Source organism: Protomyctophum parallelum (assembly GCF_964188405.1).
Source record: "Protomyctophum parallelum genome assembly, chromosome: 11".
Classification (NCBI taxonomy): Eukaryota; Metazoa; Chordata; class Actinopteri; order Myctophiformes; family Myctophidae; genus Protomyctophum; species Protomyctophum parallelum.
In genome coordinates, this window is record NC_139707.1 from 30,963,457 (window position 1) to 30,986,913 (window position 23,457).

The window sequence follows — 23,457 nt, forward strand, 5'->3', positions numbered from 1 at the left end:
AGGCGTGTCTGTTGTGAGGTTAATATTAACGGATATTAGCTGAGCAACTATACCTTTAGATGACATTGAAGCAGGCAAAATGTTTGAAAATATATGTAGCCTACATTTTTTATGCAAAATATTTGTGATTATCTCAAATAATTTGCGATTAGGCGATTATTGTGACAGGCCTACCAGCAGAGCGCTTTCTGTCTGCGTGACTTTGAACATCAATAGAACATAAGTGCGTTGACTGTGCTCCAGTCTGCCCTCGTGATGCCTTAAAGGGATTTTGTATCAAGACCGCCTACACACACACTCCCAGCAGATGTGCAAAATACACAGTGTTTTCTGTCAGAGGGCAAAATTTAAAAGTCAAATGGGAATCAATAGCATGTTTGTGGATCAATGAGCAGGGTGGGTGGACATGGGGGTGGGGGGTTTCATGCACCCAGCATGTCCATGCAAGCCCCCAATATCTGCTTTTGGTTGGAGTAGGATTCTAAAAAAAGATGTATTATTAGAGACGGATGTGCCCCTCTTGTGCCTAATGTATGCTCCGTACTCGCATCTGTGACATGATTTATATATCATCGCACAACAAAGTATATCAGGCTTTATGGTGACATATCTCTAAACTTCCCCGTTTGACTCACACTTTAAAAATGACAGTTCTTTCAATTAGGGAACTCATTTCTTGTCAATGCTTGGCACTTGGCAGGACTATACTGATTATTCTAATTCAAACCCCATCCTCTGCTGAACAAGTCTCTTGCAAAAAAAAAAAAAATCCGTTCTAGCAATGCTAGCAATTTTGACCAAACATATTCGGTAATTTTTCTGTTCCACTGAGGGACTGAGGGAGTGTAGTAATGGTTATTGATTGATTGATTGATTGATTGATTGATTGATTGACTGATAATTATATTAGACAATAAAAAACAGTACAGGGTATAATCACAGCATTGGTCCAAAAGGACAGCACCTAAGAAAGACCTTGCGGTCTTGTTTCCATTCAAGACCGCAAGATATACACATAATATCTTGTGCCACCTCTTACCCCTTATCCCTAAACTTATTTGCCATTTTTTACTATTTTGAAAAACATTTTAAAATTGTTCAAATAGCCAATCTACAAGCTCACAACGTGTCGATGTAGATCGGCTAGTTGAACTATTTTTAAATATTTTTCGAGATAGTAAAATATTGTAAAGAAGTTTAGGGATAAAGGGAAAGGCACGCCCAAGATCGGGGCAGAGGTGCCTGGTAATTTGAAATGAACCACATTGTCTTACTGTGTGCAACTATTTCAAACTGATTCTGGCATCAATAAGGCTGAATCTAGTTTTTTCCTTTTTATTTTTTCTATGTGACTAGGTTTCACAGTTAAATATTGTGAAAATAGCAGATCTACAAGCTCACAACGACTCGCAATTTATTTTGCCTCTTTTTTGCATTATTTGACAATTTGGCTAATGCTTGACCAGTTTTTATGGTTGATTACTTTTGATCTAGTAATGGTCTTATTCCATTTCATATATTATAATTAAAAAAATAAATTCATCTGGGGACACCCTCAAAATCATGTGGAGACCCCCCTGGGGGTCCCAACCCACAGGTTGAGAACCCCTGACCTGTAGCGAAAAGGCACTGCACTGAGCACCTGCTATGACTTTTACGTGTGCCTAGCGTTTTCTAGCTGAAAATCTCAGAACTTTTTAGAAAAGCACTTATGTCATCGTTCCTTCTCAAAAACCCACTCACAGTACTTAAAATCTCCTTTTTTGATGATCGAAGCGCTGGGATGAAGCTCCTCAGCAGCCGTGCCAGTGTGTTTTTTGCCAGAGAAAAACACAATTTGGACACATGCGCTACAATGTTTCAGTATATACAGTAATGTATACGGGAGCCAAAACTGTCACTTGTGTGTGCAGATTCTTTTGCAATTTTATGTAATCATTTAAACCGGGTGTGAACAAGCACACATTAGGAAGATTATTCTGTCCCTGATACAATGACAGCCTGGTGGTGGTGGTGTGTTATGGCTGGATGAAGATCTGAGCCGGTATTGAAGTGAAGATTTTCTAATCAGAGTGACACGCCTCACCCACTTCCCCATGTCTCCAGGACTCAGCTGCGTGGGAGAAAGCGAGGAGCTGGCCGTCATGACGGCGTGCCTGAGGTGGGCTGGCGCCTTCCCCACCCAGATCAGAAAGTGCCGGGTGGCCTGCAGGGACGACTGCACCCTGACTGGGTGGTCCAAGTTCTCGGATTGCGTCGGCTGTGGCAGCTCGCGGGCACGCAAGCGCTCGCTTACAGGTAAGGGGGGAGTCGGCGAGTCGCCCTCCCACTCGCAGACACACAGACAGACAAGTCTTCACAGGAACAACACCCATCTCTGCCAGCGCAGAGGTAAACGGATGATGATCACAGTGGCTAACCATACTCGATCCATATTCACTTGGATCGAAAACATTTTGACCTTTCGTTCTTTAGTTATCGGCATTTGAATGTAATAAAGCTTGTTTTCACCAAAACACAATCTGGAAAAAGAAATCCGAGATAGATGCCTTTTTATAAATCCTTTAGCGTTGGAGTGGACGGGCTGTATTTTGTTTGGATCACGCGATTCTCGGGTGTATTCTTCTCTGGAAGTCGTAGCATCAATCATAGGTTTTCAGTGATTACACTAGAGCCGCCCTCTAGTGTAATCACTGAAAGATGATATGATATGAATAATGATATTTACAGCGGCCATACGTTGGATTGGAGATGACGACGGTAATCTTACGTCAATGGCAGGCAATGTGTCAATCCTACATACAGGTTGCTCTTTATATATCTCTCTCCACCTCTTGTCTCGCAGGCAGAGTCAATACATTGAGTGTGTAGCGTCTGGCAGTCTGCTGCTCCTATAGTAAAGCCTTAGTGTGTCCTTGTTAAAACAAAAGGACACTCACTAGAGCTCATAGAGCACATACACTGTCACAGCTTATTTACCTTTTGCGAGCCCTTTCCAGCACACTTGTGCGGAAACGTATTCCCTGAACAGTATAGTGCAGTGCTAGAGGCATACTAAAATTATCTCTGTGCAGCATCCACGATAGAGTATATATGGTGCAGTTTCTTCTGCCCTGGCATCCATAATCCAGTCCAACCTCATTTCCTTGTTCTGTTTCTCTCCGCAGCCCCCAAGTCTGGTGTCAGACCTAAATTAGGGCCCTGTGCACCTTGTAATCCCTTTATTTCAGTGCGGATGACAAAGACTGAATTACACACTAAAACAGGCTGGGTAGTTTGTCTTCATGAATATTTGATCAGTTGCCTTAGGGGGCTGTAGTAAACATACACTGTCTTCATCTATAATGCTCTTAAAAATGTACAGCATTAAGAATCAGCCCGGGCTTGTTCCGTGCTGTAGCGTAGTTTATATTTGTGATGTACTGTATACTCATGTTCTTTGGGGCAGAATGGTCACGGTCAGTCAGCTTCTCAACTCTCGCTGGCCAACTTTTTTTCCTTTTTATTCCAATACTTTAGCCGTACGTTTCCTCTGTCAGGTGAATTGATGGGCAGAGAGAACATACTTTGGGGGTTTAAGCTAGCCTCGGGAACGTTTTTTTGTAACCAGACATGCTAGCCTCAGACTGTCAGACCTTATTATGCAGCAACACAGCTGTCCTGCATGCCCAAAATCATCTTGGCCAACATATAGCACATGAACCTACAATGAAGTATTTGACAGTTTCATTTAAAGCATGCCTTTATTGTCTTTTGTGCTATGAATTCAAGCCCGTCAAACCAGTGCATTTTAGTAGCTCAGTGTTGTTTTTGGCAGTAAATTTAGATTTTAGTTTTAGTCATAGTCTTTAATTTAGTTTTAGTCACATTTTAGTCACCTGGAATGTTTTAGTCGACTAAATATCATAAGATTTTTGTCGAAATCTACATTTGATTTAGTCGAACAAATGTATTTTGGTGGGCCTTGATGCCGTCGTAAAGAAGATAGCCGATCTACATGCCCACAACGCGTTGCAGCACGATGCGTTGTGAGCTTGTAGATCGTCTATTTTCAGCATGCAACTAATTGTAAAATGATCATACTGGATCTCTTGTCCACTAGTCCCTTCCTAATATTATTTGTTGACAAAATTGTCAGTATATTTAGTCTTAGTTTTAGTCAGCTTAGTTTTCATTTAGTTTTCGTCAGTGAAAAAAGGTAGGCCTAGTCAACAAACATTTTTTGTCTTGGTTTTAGTCGACGAAAACAACACTGGTAGCAGTAAGGATCACCTTTTTTGTAATCATTTATGTATGTATTTACTATTTACTTTGTTCTTGAAAAAAGTGTGTCGGAAATGAATGCCATACATACATTGTCATACTACAGTATCACACAAAAGTAGGGAAATAGCAGATCTGTGACTCGTTTGTAGATCTTCTTTTTTGTTATTTATTTTAAAGTGAAAGTGCTTAAATCTGTCTGTTTCTTTAATTTAAATATCTAAGAAAAGAAAAGTATTAACAATAGATTGTGACTAAATAACTACATTCCAACACAGTTTTTATTTTGTCTGTCTTTTGGACAGAAGGTTTTCGTAGCTCCAGTGGTTATCATTCCCCTAAATCCCATTGAGCTGCAGCATGTTGCGCAAGCTGACTGGAGGTATGTTGTTGCTCAGTGTGGGTAAAAGCTTTGAAAACATTCACACGGGCGAGTAAACAGAGAGTGTACCTCAGCTCTGGAATAGGTAGAACTTCATTGGTCCCTCAGGGAAATTCTGTTTCAGCTTCACCCAGATGATGGCTGCTCAGATGGTCAGCTACTGATGCCAAAGGGTGGTCAATAATAATCAGTAATAATGTCCAAAACGTGTTACTTTTCATAAATTCGAAACAATCTGTGTTACGAATTGATCTAGTTATTATTTAGTCACAAGCTGTAGTTGATACTTTTCATTGGTTCAATACGAAACCCACAGACACTTAAACCCTTTCACTTTGACTTTCCGAAATTCTCAAAACATAAAAAAAAAATAACCAGTCAATATGTTGGAAAGCGGTGAGCAGTGTAGGCAAGTTTTACCAGGCGTATACCTGCCATTGTAATAAACTTCCGTCATTTGGCTGAGCCAGTTTAGTGCTAAGCACATTCAAGATCAAGATGTCCCAGAGCAGACAAGTCAAGGTCAATTTCTCTGAGCTTTCGCCAAGCTGCCAGATCACAGCCAGGGATGGACAGAGAGGTCAGGGCAAAGCTCAGTAACCTGAGGGCTCGGTTGTAGATGTAGACTCCGTTCCAAGACACGTGGATATGTGCAGATGTCAAATGGAATCATGATGGGAATTACTGAACAATGAACGTACGGATTTCTGATGAGTAGTGATGCCGAAGTGTGTTAAGCCATTAAGACCTGATGCCGATTCTACAAATGCCTTCTAAATTAGTAGTTCTAAAACTTTTGACCGTGGACCCCCATCTGAAAATGTTGTGTGTCAGGGACCCCCCAGAAGAGAAGATTTCTGTTAAAAAAAAAATAAAAAAAAAGATCTTTCTAAAAATGTAAAAAGAAAGAAAATGCAGATGTACAAGCTTACAGCTTAGCATGAAGTGACACGCTTGTAAACTTGTATATCTGATATTTTTGAGAACCACTGTTCTAAATCCTAATTGTTATGTAATCTAAAATCACACAGATGCTTTCCCGGTTTTAGTGTGTTAATTCTCTGCATGAGCGGACCAGGATGGAAGGGGGTGGTGGAAGACAGTTCAGGGAGCAGCTCCATATTCCATTCCATTATTTATACCCTATCTCTGTTTGCGACTATTTAGCTGCTGCTAACATGCCTCATGCGTGTGTTCAATGCTCATTTGATGCTCATTTCCATATTCAAACATCGCCTGCTGTGAGCACGTTCTGCCACTGATTAGAAAGCAGTGTTTTGTTTTTTTGTAACGGAGGGCACTTGATTGCTGATGTCTTCATCACCCCATTGAGCCACTTGACATGAATCTGACACCATCATTAAAGGATGTGTATCACTGGTTTCTTTCTAGGCCTGAACATATTAAACATCAGGAGACCACAGGGGGAGGTAAATGTAAATTCCCATCAAAGGGAGGTTTTCCTTTTTCACCTTTTTCTCCTTTCTTTTTTAAAGATTTGTTTTAGGCTTTTCTGCCTTTATTGATATAGTATCAAGTGAAGATGGACAGGAAAGAGGGAGAGAGAGAAGGAGACTCGGGAGAGACATGCAGCAAAGGTCGTCATGAACGGGACTCGAACATGTGACGCGCTGTCAGGCCAAAGCCTATATGTGGCATGCGCCTGGCCCTGGACCACTTTGCCAGTGGGCGGCTGGGCGCCCCATCCTTTTTCTCCTTTGTACATATGGGGCTCTATCTATCTTGCGTCAGGGGCACTTTACCCGTAATTTATGGATTTAGCATTGTATAAGAGGTGTGGGGACCAGATGACGTAAATTTTCCCTTCATTGACAATGGCATTTAATGTTTGTGTTGCGGACATTTTGTGGGGAAAAAAGCGCCCCTCAAAAATACGTGGTAAAGAGGGAAAACAAAAGGCGAGTTATGGCAGAGAGACACAGATTGACCCTGGAAGATGCGTGCAGACAAACACACATATCATGGTAAAAGTCAGATTGTGTGAGGGCGGGCAGCCGTCAGTCAGCCTTGAATAAAGATAGCAGGGGATCTATCAGTGAACTAAAGTGTCATCTAGTGGAAGTACTTACTTTAGGATTCATGGCAGCCTTGACCACATTAATTTGTACTTCATTTCACCTTTTTTGCTGTCATTTTTGAGTTGTTGTTTTTTTTCAGTTAATATGTATTTTTACACTAAATTAAGCTTTAATATCAGGGCCCAATATGACTATAGTCTACACTCCGGTGATTCTAAAAAAAAATATTACAAGGACCTCTGTATTTGGCCACATTTGAAAAGGTTTTGTACTAGAGACCCCATAAGAGGAAAGTTGTGATGTTAAAGGTGCAGTAAGTGATTTGTTTATTCTTAAATAGCTCTATTATATTCTGATTTCATTGCTATCGTGTTTGTTCAGTAACAGGGTCTCCCCATCCTACGCTCTTCCGAGAGATCTCAATATGGGCTTCTTCTGCCTTATGCAAAGCGTGATACCCACGGAATGCTAAAAAGATGTACAATGTTTGCAATAAGGCCCACTTCTGAAACACATAGAGGGACAGATGGAGCGCACAGAGGGACTTCCTTCGGAAGTGGAAAACACTCTGATTCCAGGACAAAGAATGCCAGTTCATAAGAGTGGTTGGACGGGAACAGGATACAGCGGGTCTCTCTCTCTCTCTCTCTCTCTCTCTCTCTCTCTCTCTCTCTCTCTCTCTCTCCATCTGCCTCAGGTCAAGGGATTCTGTTGCCACTTTATTTGTAGGCCTACAGTACACAAGTGAGGTGTTTACTTTAACTATGATAATTACACAGTGCTTTGTTTATCCCCTGTGTAATATATTTCAATGCAGGAGTGATCTCTGAGCACTTTAGCTATATAGATACTACACTGCATTGTTGTTGTTGCCAGCCCTATTATATCATAGTTGCAGTAATTATAGTCTTTTGACATGTTGACAGTCAGTAAGCACAAATATTTTCATTTCAGTTGATTTCATAAGCATTACCCTGCACCCCAGAGCTCAAGGTGTGCGTTTACGCCGCTCATTAAGGTTCAAGGTGTTTATTGTCACATTCAGGCAATATAAGTAAGTAAGCAAGCAGCCTTGGGAACCGACGGTCTCCGAGCCATGCCTTTAGATCAGGAGCTATACTGTATCTCCTGTTTCTGTAGCATGAGGCAGCTTGATTTACTGTACAGTACAAGTACACCCCCTGGACATGGACACATGGTGCTAGTATGTCACATGATGTACATGTACACCCTATGGGCATGGCACTAGTATGTCACTGATGTACAAGTACACCCCCTGGACATGACAATGTGTCATAATTATGTGACATATTTTGTCACATATATGACACATTGGGTATGTATCCCAATCCAATGCTAGATCCTCCTGAGTGCCAAGCAATTTACCATTTTTATAGTATTTCACCCTGCCAGGGAGTGAACCGCCAACCTCCCTCAGGGCGGACACTTTAAGCTGAGATGGTATACAGGCAACAGCAGGCAGTGCAAATCTCCATACGTGACATTCTGTTGCATTGTATACTGTTGAATCATGATTCTCCAATTATGCAAATGATCCAGCTTCCATGCGGCTAACATCAAACTGTTGAACAAGACATGAACACCGCCTGTCATCAGGCTGGTCTTGGTCTTGGATAGCGGTTGACACTAAGGTCTCAGAGGCACTTGAAGTACAGATCAAGTTCTACTTGCCCAAGGTCATCCCCACTTGCCTGAAAAGTATTATAACATTTGCACTTGTAGAAAATACCAGGCCTCGTTGTCCTGACCCCTTATCCATTATTTATACATTATGGATAAATAGTGTGGACTTAGACAGTTTTTCGTCTGTGGCATTCATGACCTTTACGGCAACCACAGTGGTTATCATAAGACTGTCACAATCAGGGCGGCTGTGGATCAGGACTCAGAGGTAGAGCAGGTTGTCCAATGACGCTGGGTGTCAGTACAAAGTTTCATAGTTAACTGTGACGGCAGTCTCCTCTGTGAGAGTGTGGAGGTCGTGCTGTTACGAAGGCTCTCCACTACATTACCTGAGTGAATACTATGAGCAGGGACCGACCTTCGAGACTACATTACCTGAATACACATATATGGGCATACCAACACTGACATCATCTGAATATCCATATATGGGCATATCAACACTGACACATCACTCACACTGACATCAGACTTGCAAAAGACAGTTCTCACCAAACCTCAGATGTCAACCTGCTCAAGGGTATGCTTAGAACACTACCGTACTGCTGGGGCAGTTCGGCGTGTGCACGCATCCGCCTGGGTGACGTCAGATTGCTGGGCGGGTGAGTGACGGGGAAAGTGGGTTAGGTGAGAGCCTATTTAATGACGACAGAATGCACTTGTCCATCGGGCAACCTGAAAGCAAACTCCAGGCATTCAGGCAGTCGGGCAACCGTTAGTGTCAACCCCTGTGACAAACTGTTTTACACCTGTACAATTAGCTGTGATTCTTCTCTCCAATATGTCAGTGTTGTTGTACACTCAAGACACGCTCCATAATATGGCCAGACCTCATCAAACCCTGTACACTCAAGATACTGCCCCCGCTGCCACCCTTAGATATATGGAGCTGACCTGTTATGACAATCCTTATTTTGATCCGACCTCATCACACTCAACTCAAGACACGCTCCATATATGCCCAGTACAGAATTCATTCCATATGTTGATCAGACCCCCCATGCCAAAGCGCCAGCCCTCCAGCACTTGCCCAGCAGTCTGTCGTCGCCCATGGGTGGTTGCCTTCACGCGACCTCGCCCTAAAGGTTTATACTTTGGTGCACTGCACTGCGTCACATTTTTTCACTTGAGAATTAATGTTATTTCATTTAAACTAGGATTCCTCTCCGCTCGCCCGCCGTTTCACCGAGCAAGTGAGACGGGGTCGTCTTATCAGCCGAGCCCACGCGAAGACGCTCTCTCACAATAAGCCTCTCAGTGGATCTCCTCAAGCCTGAATAGTCTCTTTTTGTTACAGGCTATGAACTCCTTGAATGTAATTTCTGCAGCGAATGCCAAGCGTATTGTCCAATGTGAGTGGCTCACGGCGCTGACACAGTCACAATCTTTGCGTTGTCACAAGATATCCGTGGAATACCGAACACAAAACAAAATTGCTGTGATATGGGTGGTATATCACTGATGTCTAAACAAGAACAAGGATGTGTGTGTGTGTGTGTGTGTGTGTGTGTGTGTGTGTGTGTGTGTGTGTGTGTGTGTGTGTGTGTGTGTGTGTGTGTGTGTGTGTGTGTGTGTGTGTGTGTGTGTGTGTGTGTGTGTGTGTGTGTGTTCTAACTCAGGGAGACTTGGAGTGACAATGCCTGCAAGGAACACCATGTTTTCTTCAGATCGGTAGCCTAATCAGCCGCTATGCTAATATTACTCAGCAGCTGAAATGGACAGGACTAATTATAAGTACACAGAAGTGAAGTCTGTTGAGCTGGCATTAATAGGCACTCTGATAGCGGCTCTTTAGTGTGAAATGCATTCATTTCGCTCCTCATTAGAGCGCAGATAAGGAGAGGGTATATACAGCAGTGCTTGATGTGTGGCCTGGTGACCATTTTTCCTCCGCTGTCATACACTTGAAATAAAGGCTCAGACAATGTGGCCCTGGCCATCAATAGTAATGGAAAATGCGCGGTGCCAGCAAGAAATCATGACTGAAAAGAAAAAGAACGAAATGGAGAAAATGTAACGAAAGAAAAGGTCAACGATAAAGAGTTAGAGTTAGAGAAAAGAGCTTGTGTGAGTTAGTCAGGCAGACTTTCCTTCATGTTAACTTGTCAAGTCTCCCCTGAAATGAGCCTTGAATATTTTTCTTTCGTCTACAACTCTACACGTTCAGAATAGGCCTACACATGAAATTCTCATTCAAAAGGAAGGACATGACCCAGAAAATCTTATTTCAACTCAAACCTTTTAGAGCAACCACATAGTGTGTGCAATGTGCGCCTTTTTTAACTTCAGGGATTTTATTTTTATTTTTATTGAAGACAGTCACATAACACAAGTGGGTTCCCTGAGGACACATCTTCAGTGCTCTCATAATCATATGCTCCATATCTGCCTCGGTCTCTGCACGTCCACGCAGCATGGGCGCGAGAGATGCTTTTTGAAAGACAAAGTGAGGATCAGCCAGACACGGGTGAATTTTGACTGTGAATAAATAGTGTTACTTCGCTGAGCTTCTCCCTTTGACAGGGAGCCAGTTTAGTCTACACTTTAAGCTTTAGTTGTTGATTTTTCCAGCGTGGCTCTGCATCTGCAAGAGACCAATCTTGTTATATAATACTAGTCTATGGGTCTGTCTGTGTATGTCCCACTCCAGAGCTAAATGCACAATCACAAACCACTGCACCAGACAGTGTTGCATTGCTCATTGCACGCAGTACCACAGTGTCCCCCGAAAGGCCTAGGGAAACCCATTGGGAAATTTGGCATAGGAAGCCCTCTTCCTTGTATTTCACTAACCAATAACAGTGCAGAGGCATGTCGCTCCATATTTGGTGACGTCAGTGTTCTCCGCTGTTTTCTACCGGGGAGGTAGTCTGTTCTTTCGTTTTTGTGACCTGAATATGTTGAACACATAACACTATTCACTATTCATTGCACGTTGTTTTTGCACTTGTCCTAATGTTGTAACTGCACGTTGTAACTGCATTCCTAACATGTTTACATACCATGGCAATAAAGGCTTCTGATTCTGATACTGATTCGGAACAATGCATTATGTCTCTTTATTGTCTGTTGTACATGGAAAACATGAGTAGATCTGGTTGGCGTCTCTTCTGTCAGGCCGCAGTAAGAAGAAGGAACACTGCCTGAATGAGGAGCTGCATCCGCTAGTGGAGACAGAGGCCTGTCCCTGCCTTGATGAGTTCCTGTCCCAGCCATACGGCAACTGGTCGTCCTGCATCCTGGCGGAGCCCCCGGCGCTAGGCTCCCTGCAGGGCTGGAGGAGCCAGCGGGAGGTCAAGGAGTGTGGCCAGGGCCTACGCTACAGGGCCGTGGCCTGCGTAGACCAGCAGGGACACCTGGCCAGCCCAGCTCTCTGTACCGACTCAGGTATGCCTCATTTTCACTGGTCCGTAGTCTATACCACATTTTTGAGTGGTGCAACCACTCCAAAGAACAGCAATGTCCGTGACGTTAACCCTCCCACCTATGTTACTATGAGCACGAGTATGACTATTAGCACCAGTAGGGACGCTGTTGCCAGAAACAGAGAGAGAGACAGTGCAGCCTGTGTTGCCTGCTAATGAGAGAGAGGAGAGGGGAGTTGCACCACTCAGTTCACACGGGTGTGATTTATTCAGCACTTCGGTGGTTCTCAAACTCATGTCAAGGACCCCCACAATGATATGATGTATTTGGCCGTGAAGCAAAGGTTTTGTGCCAGGGATCCTCCGGAAAAGAAATTATTCGACAATTTTTTAACTCTTTCAATATTTAAAAAAAACTATGTACGCTGTACAGATGTACAAGCTCGCAGCGTGGCACGAAGTGACATGATACAGTATGAGCTTGTCTATCTGCTGGTGGTTAAAATTATTGTGATGCTACATTAACCCATTTAGACCTGAGCTCGATTCTACAAAATGTCTGCTAAAACCTACCAGTTTTCTGAAAAACCTACTATATTTCTATCATCTGAAAATATGTTGTTCCAGGGACTTGAGTAAAAAAACGCTCTGAAAGAAAATATATTCAAAGACGTGTGCCACATCAGAAGGGGTTCCCGCCCAGAATGTGTTAACACATTAACATGCAAGGGGGTTCAAGTCGTCAAAGACTACCTGAATGCCATGGGCAAAGACATGATGGTGTGATGACAGTCTGTAGGCAGTATAAAAGTGTTTATTTTAAATCCAGGTAGAGCCAGAGGTATAAAAATCTTCAAGCTAAAACTGTCATCAAGGAAGAATACATTTCGGAGTGTAGCAAAACAAACCGTGAATGAACCGTGAGGGGAGGCTCCATGATCACACACATGAAGTGAAAATAATACTGCCTGAGGTGAAATGAAGCAGAGGAAAACATAAAGCGAGTGAAGATACAGTAGAATGTGATGGGATAATTAGGAATAAGGGACAGGACAGGTCAGATGAATGTGGAGGACATACTGTAGGCCCTTCATCCTACTCCTCCCCCCCATACTCCCTGCTGACAGCTAGGTGCCGCCCCCAGCCCGTAGGAGCAACGTGTAGTGACAAATATCAGCTTCCCTGCCCACCTTCCCTCCCCCTGAGCACGGGCCAATTGTGTTCATATGAGCGTTCGGTGACTTTGAATCCCTAGAGGTGGTGGGCAGGTACTTTACCACTGTGCCACCCGAGCGAACAACAATTTCAGATTGTGTCTAATAAACAATGTTGTCATGCAATGTTCACATTAGGCGCTGTATGCTGACATCAAATACATTTACTATGACTTTCACCTCCAATGCCATTTTGCATTTTAGGATTGGGGAACATACGGAGCCAGAAGGTCAGATGTGTACAGTAGTCCCCTAGCTACTGTACACATATGACCTTCTGGCTCCAATTTGTGCTTGAACATTTATCAATAAAATGGTTTAATCGATTCTCCATTTCACAGTAAGCCAGTAGAGGAATTCAAGGATATACTGTAGGTGTGATTCATTCATTTTTAGTGCCAGTTTGGGGCTGCTGCATTTTGGATCACCTGAAGGACATTGAGATACTTGACAGAAAAAGGAAATTGCAATAATCTTGGCGGGATGTGGAATTCGAATGTGTTCGAAAGTATTTGGAAAGTATTTGGTCTTTGCCTAAAGTGAAAGAAACACAATTTCCTCAAATTATTTAATAATGTATTTCTCCAAGGTTAATAGATTGTTATTGAAAATAACAGGCCAAATAACACAGCCATTATTCGCATTCAGCTGCAAAGATTTTGTAGACATCCAATTATGGATATCCAACAAGCAGTCCGCCTCCTTAATCTGCTGTTTGGGTCACAAGTGAAATACAGCTAGGTATTTGGGGCTCCATTTTCGTCACCGCTAAACCCCTTATTCCTAAACTTCTTTGCCTTTTTTCTTTTACTATTTTGAAAAACATTTTTGAATAGTTCAACTAGCCAATCTACATTGACAAGTTGTGAGCTTGTAGACTGGCCATTTTAACTATTCAAAAATGTCTTGCAAAATAGTAAAAAAATAAAGGCAAAGAAGTTTAGGGATAAGGGGTTTAGCGGTGATGAAAATGGAGCCCCTGATACTCTAACCCTAAACCATCCAAAATAGAAGCACATATTGAGGGTGCGAATAATGACCCAACAGCAGCATATTTGAATAGATATTAAAGGGCCAGTATTAGAGTCAGTGTTTCCCAACCTTTTCTGGATCAGGGCCCACTAGGAAATCTCGAAAGTGTTCACGGATCCACCCATCTGACCACATAACACGACAGCCATTTCAGTTCATCTTTAAGTAACCCAACATTGGTCGTTTTATGAAGCGGTAGATAAGAGGACGCAGACAGATGGTTTTGAATAGCTCAGGGTACATCATTCTCTTGCATATAGTAAGCCTTTTATCTGTGTCTGTTAACGGTGTCGTTATATAGCTCTTTATCCCAGGGAGACGAGTGGAACCAGGGCTAGACTGAGTAGGAACATAATGAGTTGACTTAATGCTTATCCATCAAAGTGTATGTCTGCTTCAATCAGTGGAGTGGTTTTCCATTATGTATTGAGCTAGATTTCAGGTATATTTTCCAGCAACAAGGCAGTCATGAGGCAGGCAGGCACCCTTGCACTGATGATGGCCTGGCCCAGATGTGAATCAGAGTGCAAGCAGAGGAGTGTCTCTGTCCAGACTTTATTATTGTCATCTGAGCCCCTGGTCCACCATGGCACCCTGACTGAATGGCCCTGCGTACGTCCATCCGTCCGTTCACACTCATTTTGTCAAAATATTGCTGCTGTCGGTTGGAAACCTTGTATGTCCAAAACCGTTACTTTACAGGAAATGGAGAAAATAACCTGTGTACCAATGGATCCAATGTAGTTATCCAAAGATTACTTGTGAGCTTGTAGATCAGCAATTTTTTGTTACTTTTGTGTGTGACACTAGTATAACAAAGTGATATACTACAGTGAAAATGTACAGTCCCTTTCTAGAAGTGTGGAGTAAAGAAATATAATATTTGTCTTTGAAATGTATGCATTGGAAGTCCTAAGTGAAGTCCGCTACTGAGGTGAATGCACTTGATGGTTCTAATGTCCCTCACTGATTCCAGGGTACCTGGTGGATCCGTGCCACCTGGCCTGTCCCCTGGACTGTAAGCTGAGTGACTGGTCAGCCTGGTCGCCTTGCAGTGCCTCCTGTGGCAGCGGCCTGAAGACCAGGTCCAAGTGGCTGAGGGAGAAGGCCTTCAATGGGGGCCGGCCCTGCCCCAAGCTGGACCTCAAGAACCAGGTGAGAAAACTACCCTCTGCTTTTATTTTTAGACCAGTGGTACTCAAACTCTGGCTCCTTTTTGACCTCCTATATACAGCTTTTGTCCCCACATGTCTCATATTTGACAATGAAAGGAGAAATGAGGTCATATGTGCCTCAAAAATGACGTAAATTTGTGGCAACACAAACATTAAATACCATTGACAACGAAGGGAAAATGTAGACGAGCAAATCGGCTAATCAATTACATAAATTCAGTTGTTGATGAGATGATGTATGATGATGTATAATGATAAGAGCGCCCCTCACTTCACACGGGTGTGATTTTTTAACTCATTGACTGCCATCTAGTGGTGGCTCAAAGTGGTGCAGAGCGCTCTTAAATTGAAAGACGTTTTGGCCAGAAACTCCCAGTCAGGAAGTAAAAATTTGATATTTAACGGCTGCCGCAGATGTAATTTAATCCACCCAAAACATACTTCTTGTAAGCGAGGATCATATCGTTTTGAGAAATGAGGTGCAAATCTAGCTTGTTTTGACCCAAAAAGAAGAATCAGAAATATTAGCGTTGAATAGACAGCATAGGCTACTGGATACAGTTGATCACCGTAATCAATTTATATTAAGAATATCAAAAGGTGCAATTGGCGACGAGGTACATACGAAAATAGGCGTTTCTTATTTTTTCCTTTTCCTACAAAATAAATACAGACAATACAGTACAAAACAATTAACACCCAATAACATTTCACACCCAACATAGAGACAAGAACGGTACGTACAATTATCTTTGAGTTAACGCTTAAAAAAGTGAGAAAAGAAAAGGTGTTTCTTTAGTTTGTAAGTAAAGATTGTGAGAGTTGGTGGAAATGGAATTACAAGGTCCAACGTTAAAGGTAGTGTTAGAGTAAGTGATATTTTATGGTTACAGTCAAAGCTCTAATATTCAGATAGTAATCACTGCTAATCACTTCCCGTCTCTCCAGCTCTTTAATAAAGAGAAAACACATTTTCAGGTGGGTTGGCAATTTCATCCAACCAGGAGACCATGAGACTCCATTTATCAGTTTGAATTTTAGTGTTTCAGTTCCAGTGTTGTCTGCCCATTTCTTTGTCATCACTTCCAATTTCACTAGTGTGTGTGTGTGTGTGTGTGTGTGTGTGTATGTGTGTGTGTGTGTGTGTGTGTGTGTGTGCGTGTGCGTGTGCGTGTGTGACAGGCTGGAGTTATCGTAGTCTGGTCACATTTCAAAGTCAAGGTTTATTACCCATCAGTTCGTGGGACTCCTGGGCATTCCCATTTGCTCTTTGCAGTTCTTGGAACAGATTCCGATTCCATTGGCTTGCCAGACATGTTGAGCCCTCTCCCTTGACGTGTATGCAGAGAGGTTGAATAAAGAAAAAAGGAAGGCGGAAACATGGGAAAGTGGACAGATGGGAGTCAGATAGTTGGGGTTTTATCTCCTTGCTCTGAATATTTCGTGACAGCTAGCACATCTCCTGTGGGGTCATGCTTTAAAGAGGGGGGGGAATTGTTTTATGAATGCTGCCTGTACGCTTGAACGAGTCCAAAAGGACACTTTAGTTTGTAGAGGTCAGTATGCAGATGAGGCGGCGCTCGCATGAAATATACTCCAGTATATTCATGTGGAGATCTGTGTACGGATGGTTAAGTGCCTGCTAACAAGCTTTATGTGCCCCCTGTTGTAGTGCACAGTAATAATAACCCACTCCACCCGAACCAGGGCTGGATGGCTTCAGCTAATATCCTCATGGATTTATCCAGAGGGGTAGATGAGCACTCATTGTTGTTAACAGGGCTGGAAATCACCTCTTAGTTTGAAATACATCTATCCAAGATGTAGGGTATGCGGACAGGTACTGTGACTTCTACTGTAGTTCAATAAACATAGCATGGCTTGGTCTATGACCTCTACTCTAGTTCAATAGACACAGAGTGGCTGGGCATATAACCTCTATTAGTTCAATTGACAGAGTGGCTGGGCCTATAACCTCTTTTAAATTATATGCTAAGGACGTTAGTTAAGGTGCGAGTAAAAAAAGAAAGAAACCAGAATCATGGAAGGGTGCATAACAGGCAAGGCAACAGGCCGTGGTACGTGTCGCTGAGGTTGGAGCTTGTGGATGTGAGATGAATCATTACCATTCCTAATGTTGAGCCTCACCTCTCACCAGAGCTCAGCCTCTCTTATCATCACACTGTGACCTGCACTTTGGTCTCCATCTCGTCCCGCTCCTGCAGGCAGATGTTTCCTGTCTAGCAGCCACCAGAAAATGACTAGTCTGATAGAGATGAAACCCATCCATCCTGCTATTGCATGGTCGAGAGAGCAAGATAGATAGAGACAGACGGAGATGGAGAGAGAGGGAGAGAGAGATAGGGTAGCCGCCCTGCCGTCATGAAACAATTATGTGAAAACGGCCATGTTATGCTCGATTTATACCAGTGGTTCTCAAACATTTTCATGTCAAGGACCCCAAATTGATATGTATGCATCTGAAAAGAGTTTGTTCCAGGGTCCCCAGAAGAGATTTATGGAAGAAAAACGTATCTAAATCATTCAAAACTTTTCAAACCTTTTCGATATCTTTCTGAAAGATAGCTGTGATCTTGTAGATCTGTAAACTTTGAAGAGCCACCGTATAAAATATGGATAAAGTGTTTAAAATGCTTTAGCTAATACCCCCCCCCCCCCCCCCCCCCAAAAAAAATAAAATAACAACCAATCAGACGATTCAGAGCGCTGCTGCTCGAGTCCTTACTATTACCAAGAAAGTGGAGCACATCACTCCAGTTCTTAAATACTTACGGCTCCCTGTGTGTCAAATAATTGATTTCAAAATACTACAAATTGCAAGCCTATAAAGCTTAGGGCGCAAATGCATTTCTGATCTTGTGCGATATCATGAACAATCCAGATCATCTGAGATGGGCAGCATTTAGTTTTTATTAACAAACTCTCAGAAAACTGCAGGTCTGCTGCCATTTTAAAACACAACTAAAGACCTTTCTGTTTGCAGCGGCCTTTGATTACTTTTCTTATTATTATCCAGCTTTTAGTGTATGTTCACAAACTTACTACACAAACATTAAATGCCCATTGACAATGAATGGAAAAATTACGTCATATAGTGTCTGAGCAAATAGAGGAGGTAAGAGATTTCTGCCCGACAGCAACGATATGCATAGAGTGACTGAAATTAGACTGAAATTATATTTGCTCGAATATATCAGCTGACTTCCGCAAATGGAATGTGACACCAAAATGTATTGTTAACTATTTCCATGCGTTGCAACAGACAGTGTGCACATTGTCCCCTGTAGACTTGCCAGCAAGTGCCTCAGCCAGATAGATAGTTATTTCCCTCTCTGTGTGTGCCTGGGGCCCTCTGCTCTGCTCCACAACCGGCCCTATCATGTGGAGAACATTCTTCCTGTCCACCCTCAGCGCTTCTCTGCCATATGGCCACTGTTTGAGGCGTGTGTGTGCGTGTGTGTGTGTGTGTGTGTGTGTGTGTGTGTGTGTGTGTGTGTGTGTGTGTGTGTGTGTGTGTGTGTGTGTGTGCGTGCACGGTGCCTTGGTTTGTGATGCTACTGTAGTTAGCTGGCATGGAGCCTGGAGCCTCTTGAACCAAAAGTTAACCAATAGCATCAGTAACCCTTTCCGAAGCGTTAACACGCTCTTTGAGCAGTGAAATCCTTACAAACAAAAACACCAAAACTCGCTTACAATACGTACACCTGGCAACCCTGCTTCTCGTCTTTCTATTGCCTCCACACACTAGAGTACAGCGCGCAAGTCCCAAACAGAATGTCACATGTGTGCAGTCACAGTGTGGGATAGTTTGGTTGTCGCCGGCTCAGGTAAGAAGTGTGTGACACTACTGTGCTTTCCTATGACACGGAGAAGACCAGCACGTCTTCACTGGACAAACACTTTATCCAACCCTTCCTTTTTCTCTCCGCTGTGTCCAACAGTCGGAGACTATGAGGCTGGGGGACGCTCCTATTATGAGCCTCACTACAGTACACAAACTATTTACCCTATCCGCTACTACATGTGAAGGGCACAATAATGGGTTTAAAAACACAGCTGAAACATGAAGTGGAGGCCGTCAAATCCCGCAATTTCCTTCTTCACATTGCCGCCACAACGCAATGTGGAGTCAGAATTTAATTGCAGAATCATCTGGATCTTATCTCATGTGTATTGTGTTTTTTTTGTGCTGTTTTGCGGTTTCATATGTATCAAGGCTAGCTTTATTGATAGCCTATTGTTGCTGCTTACCTTACTGCTGCTGCTCACTTCACATGAGTGTGATTCTATTTTTACAGTGTTTGACAGCAAACATCAATACATGAATGAACGTAACATTATTGTCACATCACTGATCACAGTTACATGCTAAAAATGGGTGAAATTCTTGTTTGTGCAGGCACTCAGATCAATTAATAATGTATTGTTAATAGTGTATAAAAGTGGTGAAAAATATGATTTGGTGAAATATATGTAAAAACATTGGTAATCTGTGGTGTACGACTCCAACATCGAATCCATAAATCTGGCATTGGTCAGGCTCTACCTAAAAGCATTGGCAGCCACCATTGTTTCTCCACTCGACACTCATTACATACCGTATGGGGTGGAGATATTCACAGATAGTCTCCCCACTCACTGCCGTGTTTGTATCTGTCTTGACAAACAGTGCTCCTACATTACGCCCTCCCCCGAGAGTCCTTTACCATCATATCCTCCTATTTACGGAAGACAACAAAATCAATACGGTTTCCATTTATGCCTCTCATGATGCTTCCGAGTGTGCTCCAGCATGGAAAATCGTCCGTGGCCGGCCTGGGGTAAATGAGATGAACCGCCTTGATGGCTTCTGTCAGTTGATGATGGTGCTGCATGGTGTTGTTGTTTCATGTGAATGGCACACAGAGATATGTTCTCCTTATGTGTTTACCCAGCTGAACACAAGTGCTCATTTTCAGCAAAGCCCTGCACAATGACACACACGCACGCATGCACGCATGCACGCACGCGCACACACACACACACGCACACACACACACACACACACACACACACACACACACACACACTGACACACACACTGGGAGCTGACCAGCACAACCAGTCAGCCACGGTCTTATACTGTTGGCCACTGAGAAGCTCCACTGGAGGCTGGAGCAGTTGGGGTTTCAGTGCCTTAAAGATGGAGTGCCGTGATTTTTTTCCACACTTAAACATGATCATCAGGTGTATTTAGGTGTATATGAGGTATAATTTTTTCAAAAAAGTGTACAGTATTTGTTAAAATGATGGTTTTATGTGGACACACCCACCAGTTCATTAGGTATGCGTGAGTTTAACCATAGCACCACCCACCTAATCAAGTCCCTCCGCCTCCTCCTTTAAGACCACCCACTTGTCCTAGTCCCTCCCCCTCCTTATAAAAGGACAGCCCATGGCTCTGCCCTTTTGTTTACAAAATGGCAAATTGGTGTCTGTAATGTAACAAAACTCATGTTTTTGTGAATGTTAGAAGTGAACACTTCCAATATTTCTGAGATATCGTATAGGCACCATTATGCACTTATACTGCCACCATCCATGTATAGGCATATAATCCATGCATCCATACCATATCAGATCTGTTTTTTCTGATTTTTTATAATCATTTATTTATTTCCTCCAATTATATTGACCCTATTGTCGCAATCAGCTCAGCTCATCATCCAATTCGATCATAGTTTAACAGCAGAAACAATTAGTTTGATAGATCATTTAGCCTACAATATATTGTAGGCTATTGATTTCCTCCAGCTAAGCACCCTGGCATTAAAACTGTCCTTTATCTGACTGCGTTGAGTTTCAGCAAAAGTCGCCAGATTTAAAGAAACAAGCGGCCAGGTCCACAAAAATAAGTCACAGAAATTGCCGTGAATATTTATGAAAACGTTTCAACAACACCAATCCTTTTAACAACATATTAATCTGAGGGTCCTTCACATGAATCATTGGTCAAGTCAACCACATCTCCCCTGAAAGTTACTTATATGAAAACAAGCCCAAGTCGCTTGTAATAGCCAGACATGGCAACATGACTTCCAGCGCGACACAACATACTTCTAATTCTTGACTTTACAGCCTCGTATAAGTATTAGGACCTACATACATATTGACTACAACAGCCAACAAGAATGCACACTGTGACACTACACTCTGTATCAAAGCCCGACCACTGTGATTATAAAAGAAACAACCTACTCCTTGAGAACAACAAGAGCAACTATACAGCAGAGCAGGTAGGCTATAAGACTGGTTTGTTGTGGTTTCCTTCCTGAGGACCCGACGTGAACATTTACTTGCTTCCAATCTAACGAAAAACAGTCTGCTCTACTGTGAACTGGTAATGTGTGAAATGACTGTTTGAAAATCTGCCACACAGTTAGACACACACAGAGCAGCAAAAGCAAACTGGCTGCGCTGTTCAGTTCACACACGTGTAAGTGGCAGGCAGCTCCGCCCACAGAGGTTGTCGTATTTAAAAAATATGTATAGAGGGGGAGGTGCGTGTGTGCGTGCAATATCTTTACGTCACACTATCCGTGTTTACTTCATTGGCCAGTTTGACCGTCAAGGGTTCAGCCTCCAGGAAGAAACCCTAAATACAAAGTTATTACACCATTGGACATAAAAACGACTCCAGGGTGTCTAATGAAGTACTGTCACCCCATAGACACATGAAAAGCTGGAAAAATAAAAAAATTGTGGCACTCCATCTTTAATTGCTCAAGGGCACTCCTCTAACCTTTAGGTCACCGCTGCCCTCTATATGGGGATGTGAGGTATGAACCTCTCTTCATCAGGGACACAGCCTCTGTGAACGCCTGATCTGTACTTGGTTGGTGTGTGGGTGCCGTGCACCAAAAATAGCTGACGCGTTGTGAGCATATATAATAGAGACGTCACCGGACTTCTCCTCTCATTCACTTGTATTGAGTTGCTCACCCAGTGCATGAGGCGTTCTTCTGGGTTGGAACAGAGTGCATTCTGGGATTGGTATTGGGCAATACATAAACGCACTGGGCCGTTCATCGCATAGCGCATGTTCACGTATGATATATGATATGATATATTACTGGAACATAGCGTTCACGTATGGAGCATAGCACGTTCACGTATGGCCCATAGTGCCATGAATAGTGCCATGGCCCATAGTGCAATATCACTTTCGTCCACCAAGTCCATTTAGCTTCAACGTTTCCTCTTGTGGTCGGGCCTTGGTTGTGAGCTTGTGCATCTGCTATTTTAGGTGCATGGCACCCATGCATAGCTAAGTATATATATATATATATATATTATTATATTATTATATTATTATATTTTTTTGTATAATATTCTAAATGAATTAGTCTCATTAACCATTGGCAGCCCTATTTTATATTGTTGTACAAAAATAGCTGATCTAAAAAAAATAAGCTTGCAACACGTAGAATTGTGAGCTTGTACTGTATATATTTCAAAATATATATTTATTTGATTAAAATCAGTTACTTTGATGTACTGTTGCACCTCACACAACATTGAACATGTTGTGAGTTCTGGTAAATGTGTTACTCCACCTTCGCTGCTGCACTTAGTGTAACTGTTGAGATGTAATTAGTCGTCTCAATGAATGGTCCATCTGCCAAAGCGCTGTCGAGGGAGAGAAAAATGAGACATTCTGGTTCAAGCCACACTCATCCCGGTAGTATTCCAATTTCAGAATATCCGCATTAGTTGGCAATTCAAGATGAAAATGTTTAACCCATTTAGACCCGAGTTAAAAACATTCACTTTGAAAGAATATATATTCAAAGATTTGCGCCACATTTTTACGATTTTTCAAAAATAGCAGACCTACAAGCTCAAGCTTGTAGATCTGCAATTTTTCAATAGCTAAATTATAACATAATGTTTAAAATACCAAAAGGGGTTCCCGCCCCCAAAATGGGTTAACAGGAAGGAGAAAATGGCAAGCGCGTTCGCAACACAACACGTTGTGAAGATCAGCAATAAAAAAATAAGCTTTTACTCTAAAATATACTATTTTATATGGTGCTATTGCTACTTTAACTAAGTCACGAATCTGAGTACTTCTTACACCACTGAAACTAGAAGAAGAAACATGGTACGAGAAGATACCAAACCCCAAAACACAAGGGCAGAACTTCCAGTGATTCATTGGTACTCCTTTGGGAACGATACAAAAAATTGAATCACTGCTTTTTCCCATCAAGCTTCACGTAT

The 23,457-nt window shown here is 42.5% G+C and overlaps 1 protein-coding gene across 1 annotated transcript in view; it reads left to right on the forward strand.

Annotated features, from left to right (window-relative positions):
- Positions 1-23,457, forward strand: part of thsd7ba (thrombospondin, type I, domain containing 7Ba) — a 255,663-nt gene that overhangs the window by 179,131 nt on the left and 53,075 nt on the right. Inside the window, exons 14-16 of the mRNA XM_083776564.1 lie at positions 2,114-2,298; positions 11,506-11,775; positions 14,976-15,154. Coding sequence (XP_083632690.1) covers positions 2,114-2,298; positions 11,506-11,775; positions 14,976-15,154 — 634 coding nt within the window. The remainder of the gene's footprint in view (positions 1-2,113; positions 2,299-11,505; positions 11,776-14,975; positions 15,155-23,457) is intronic.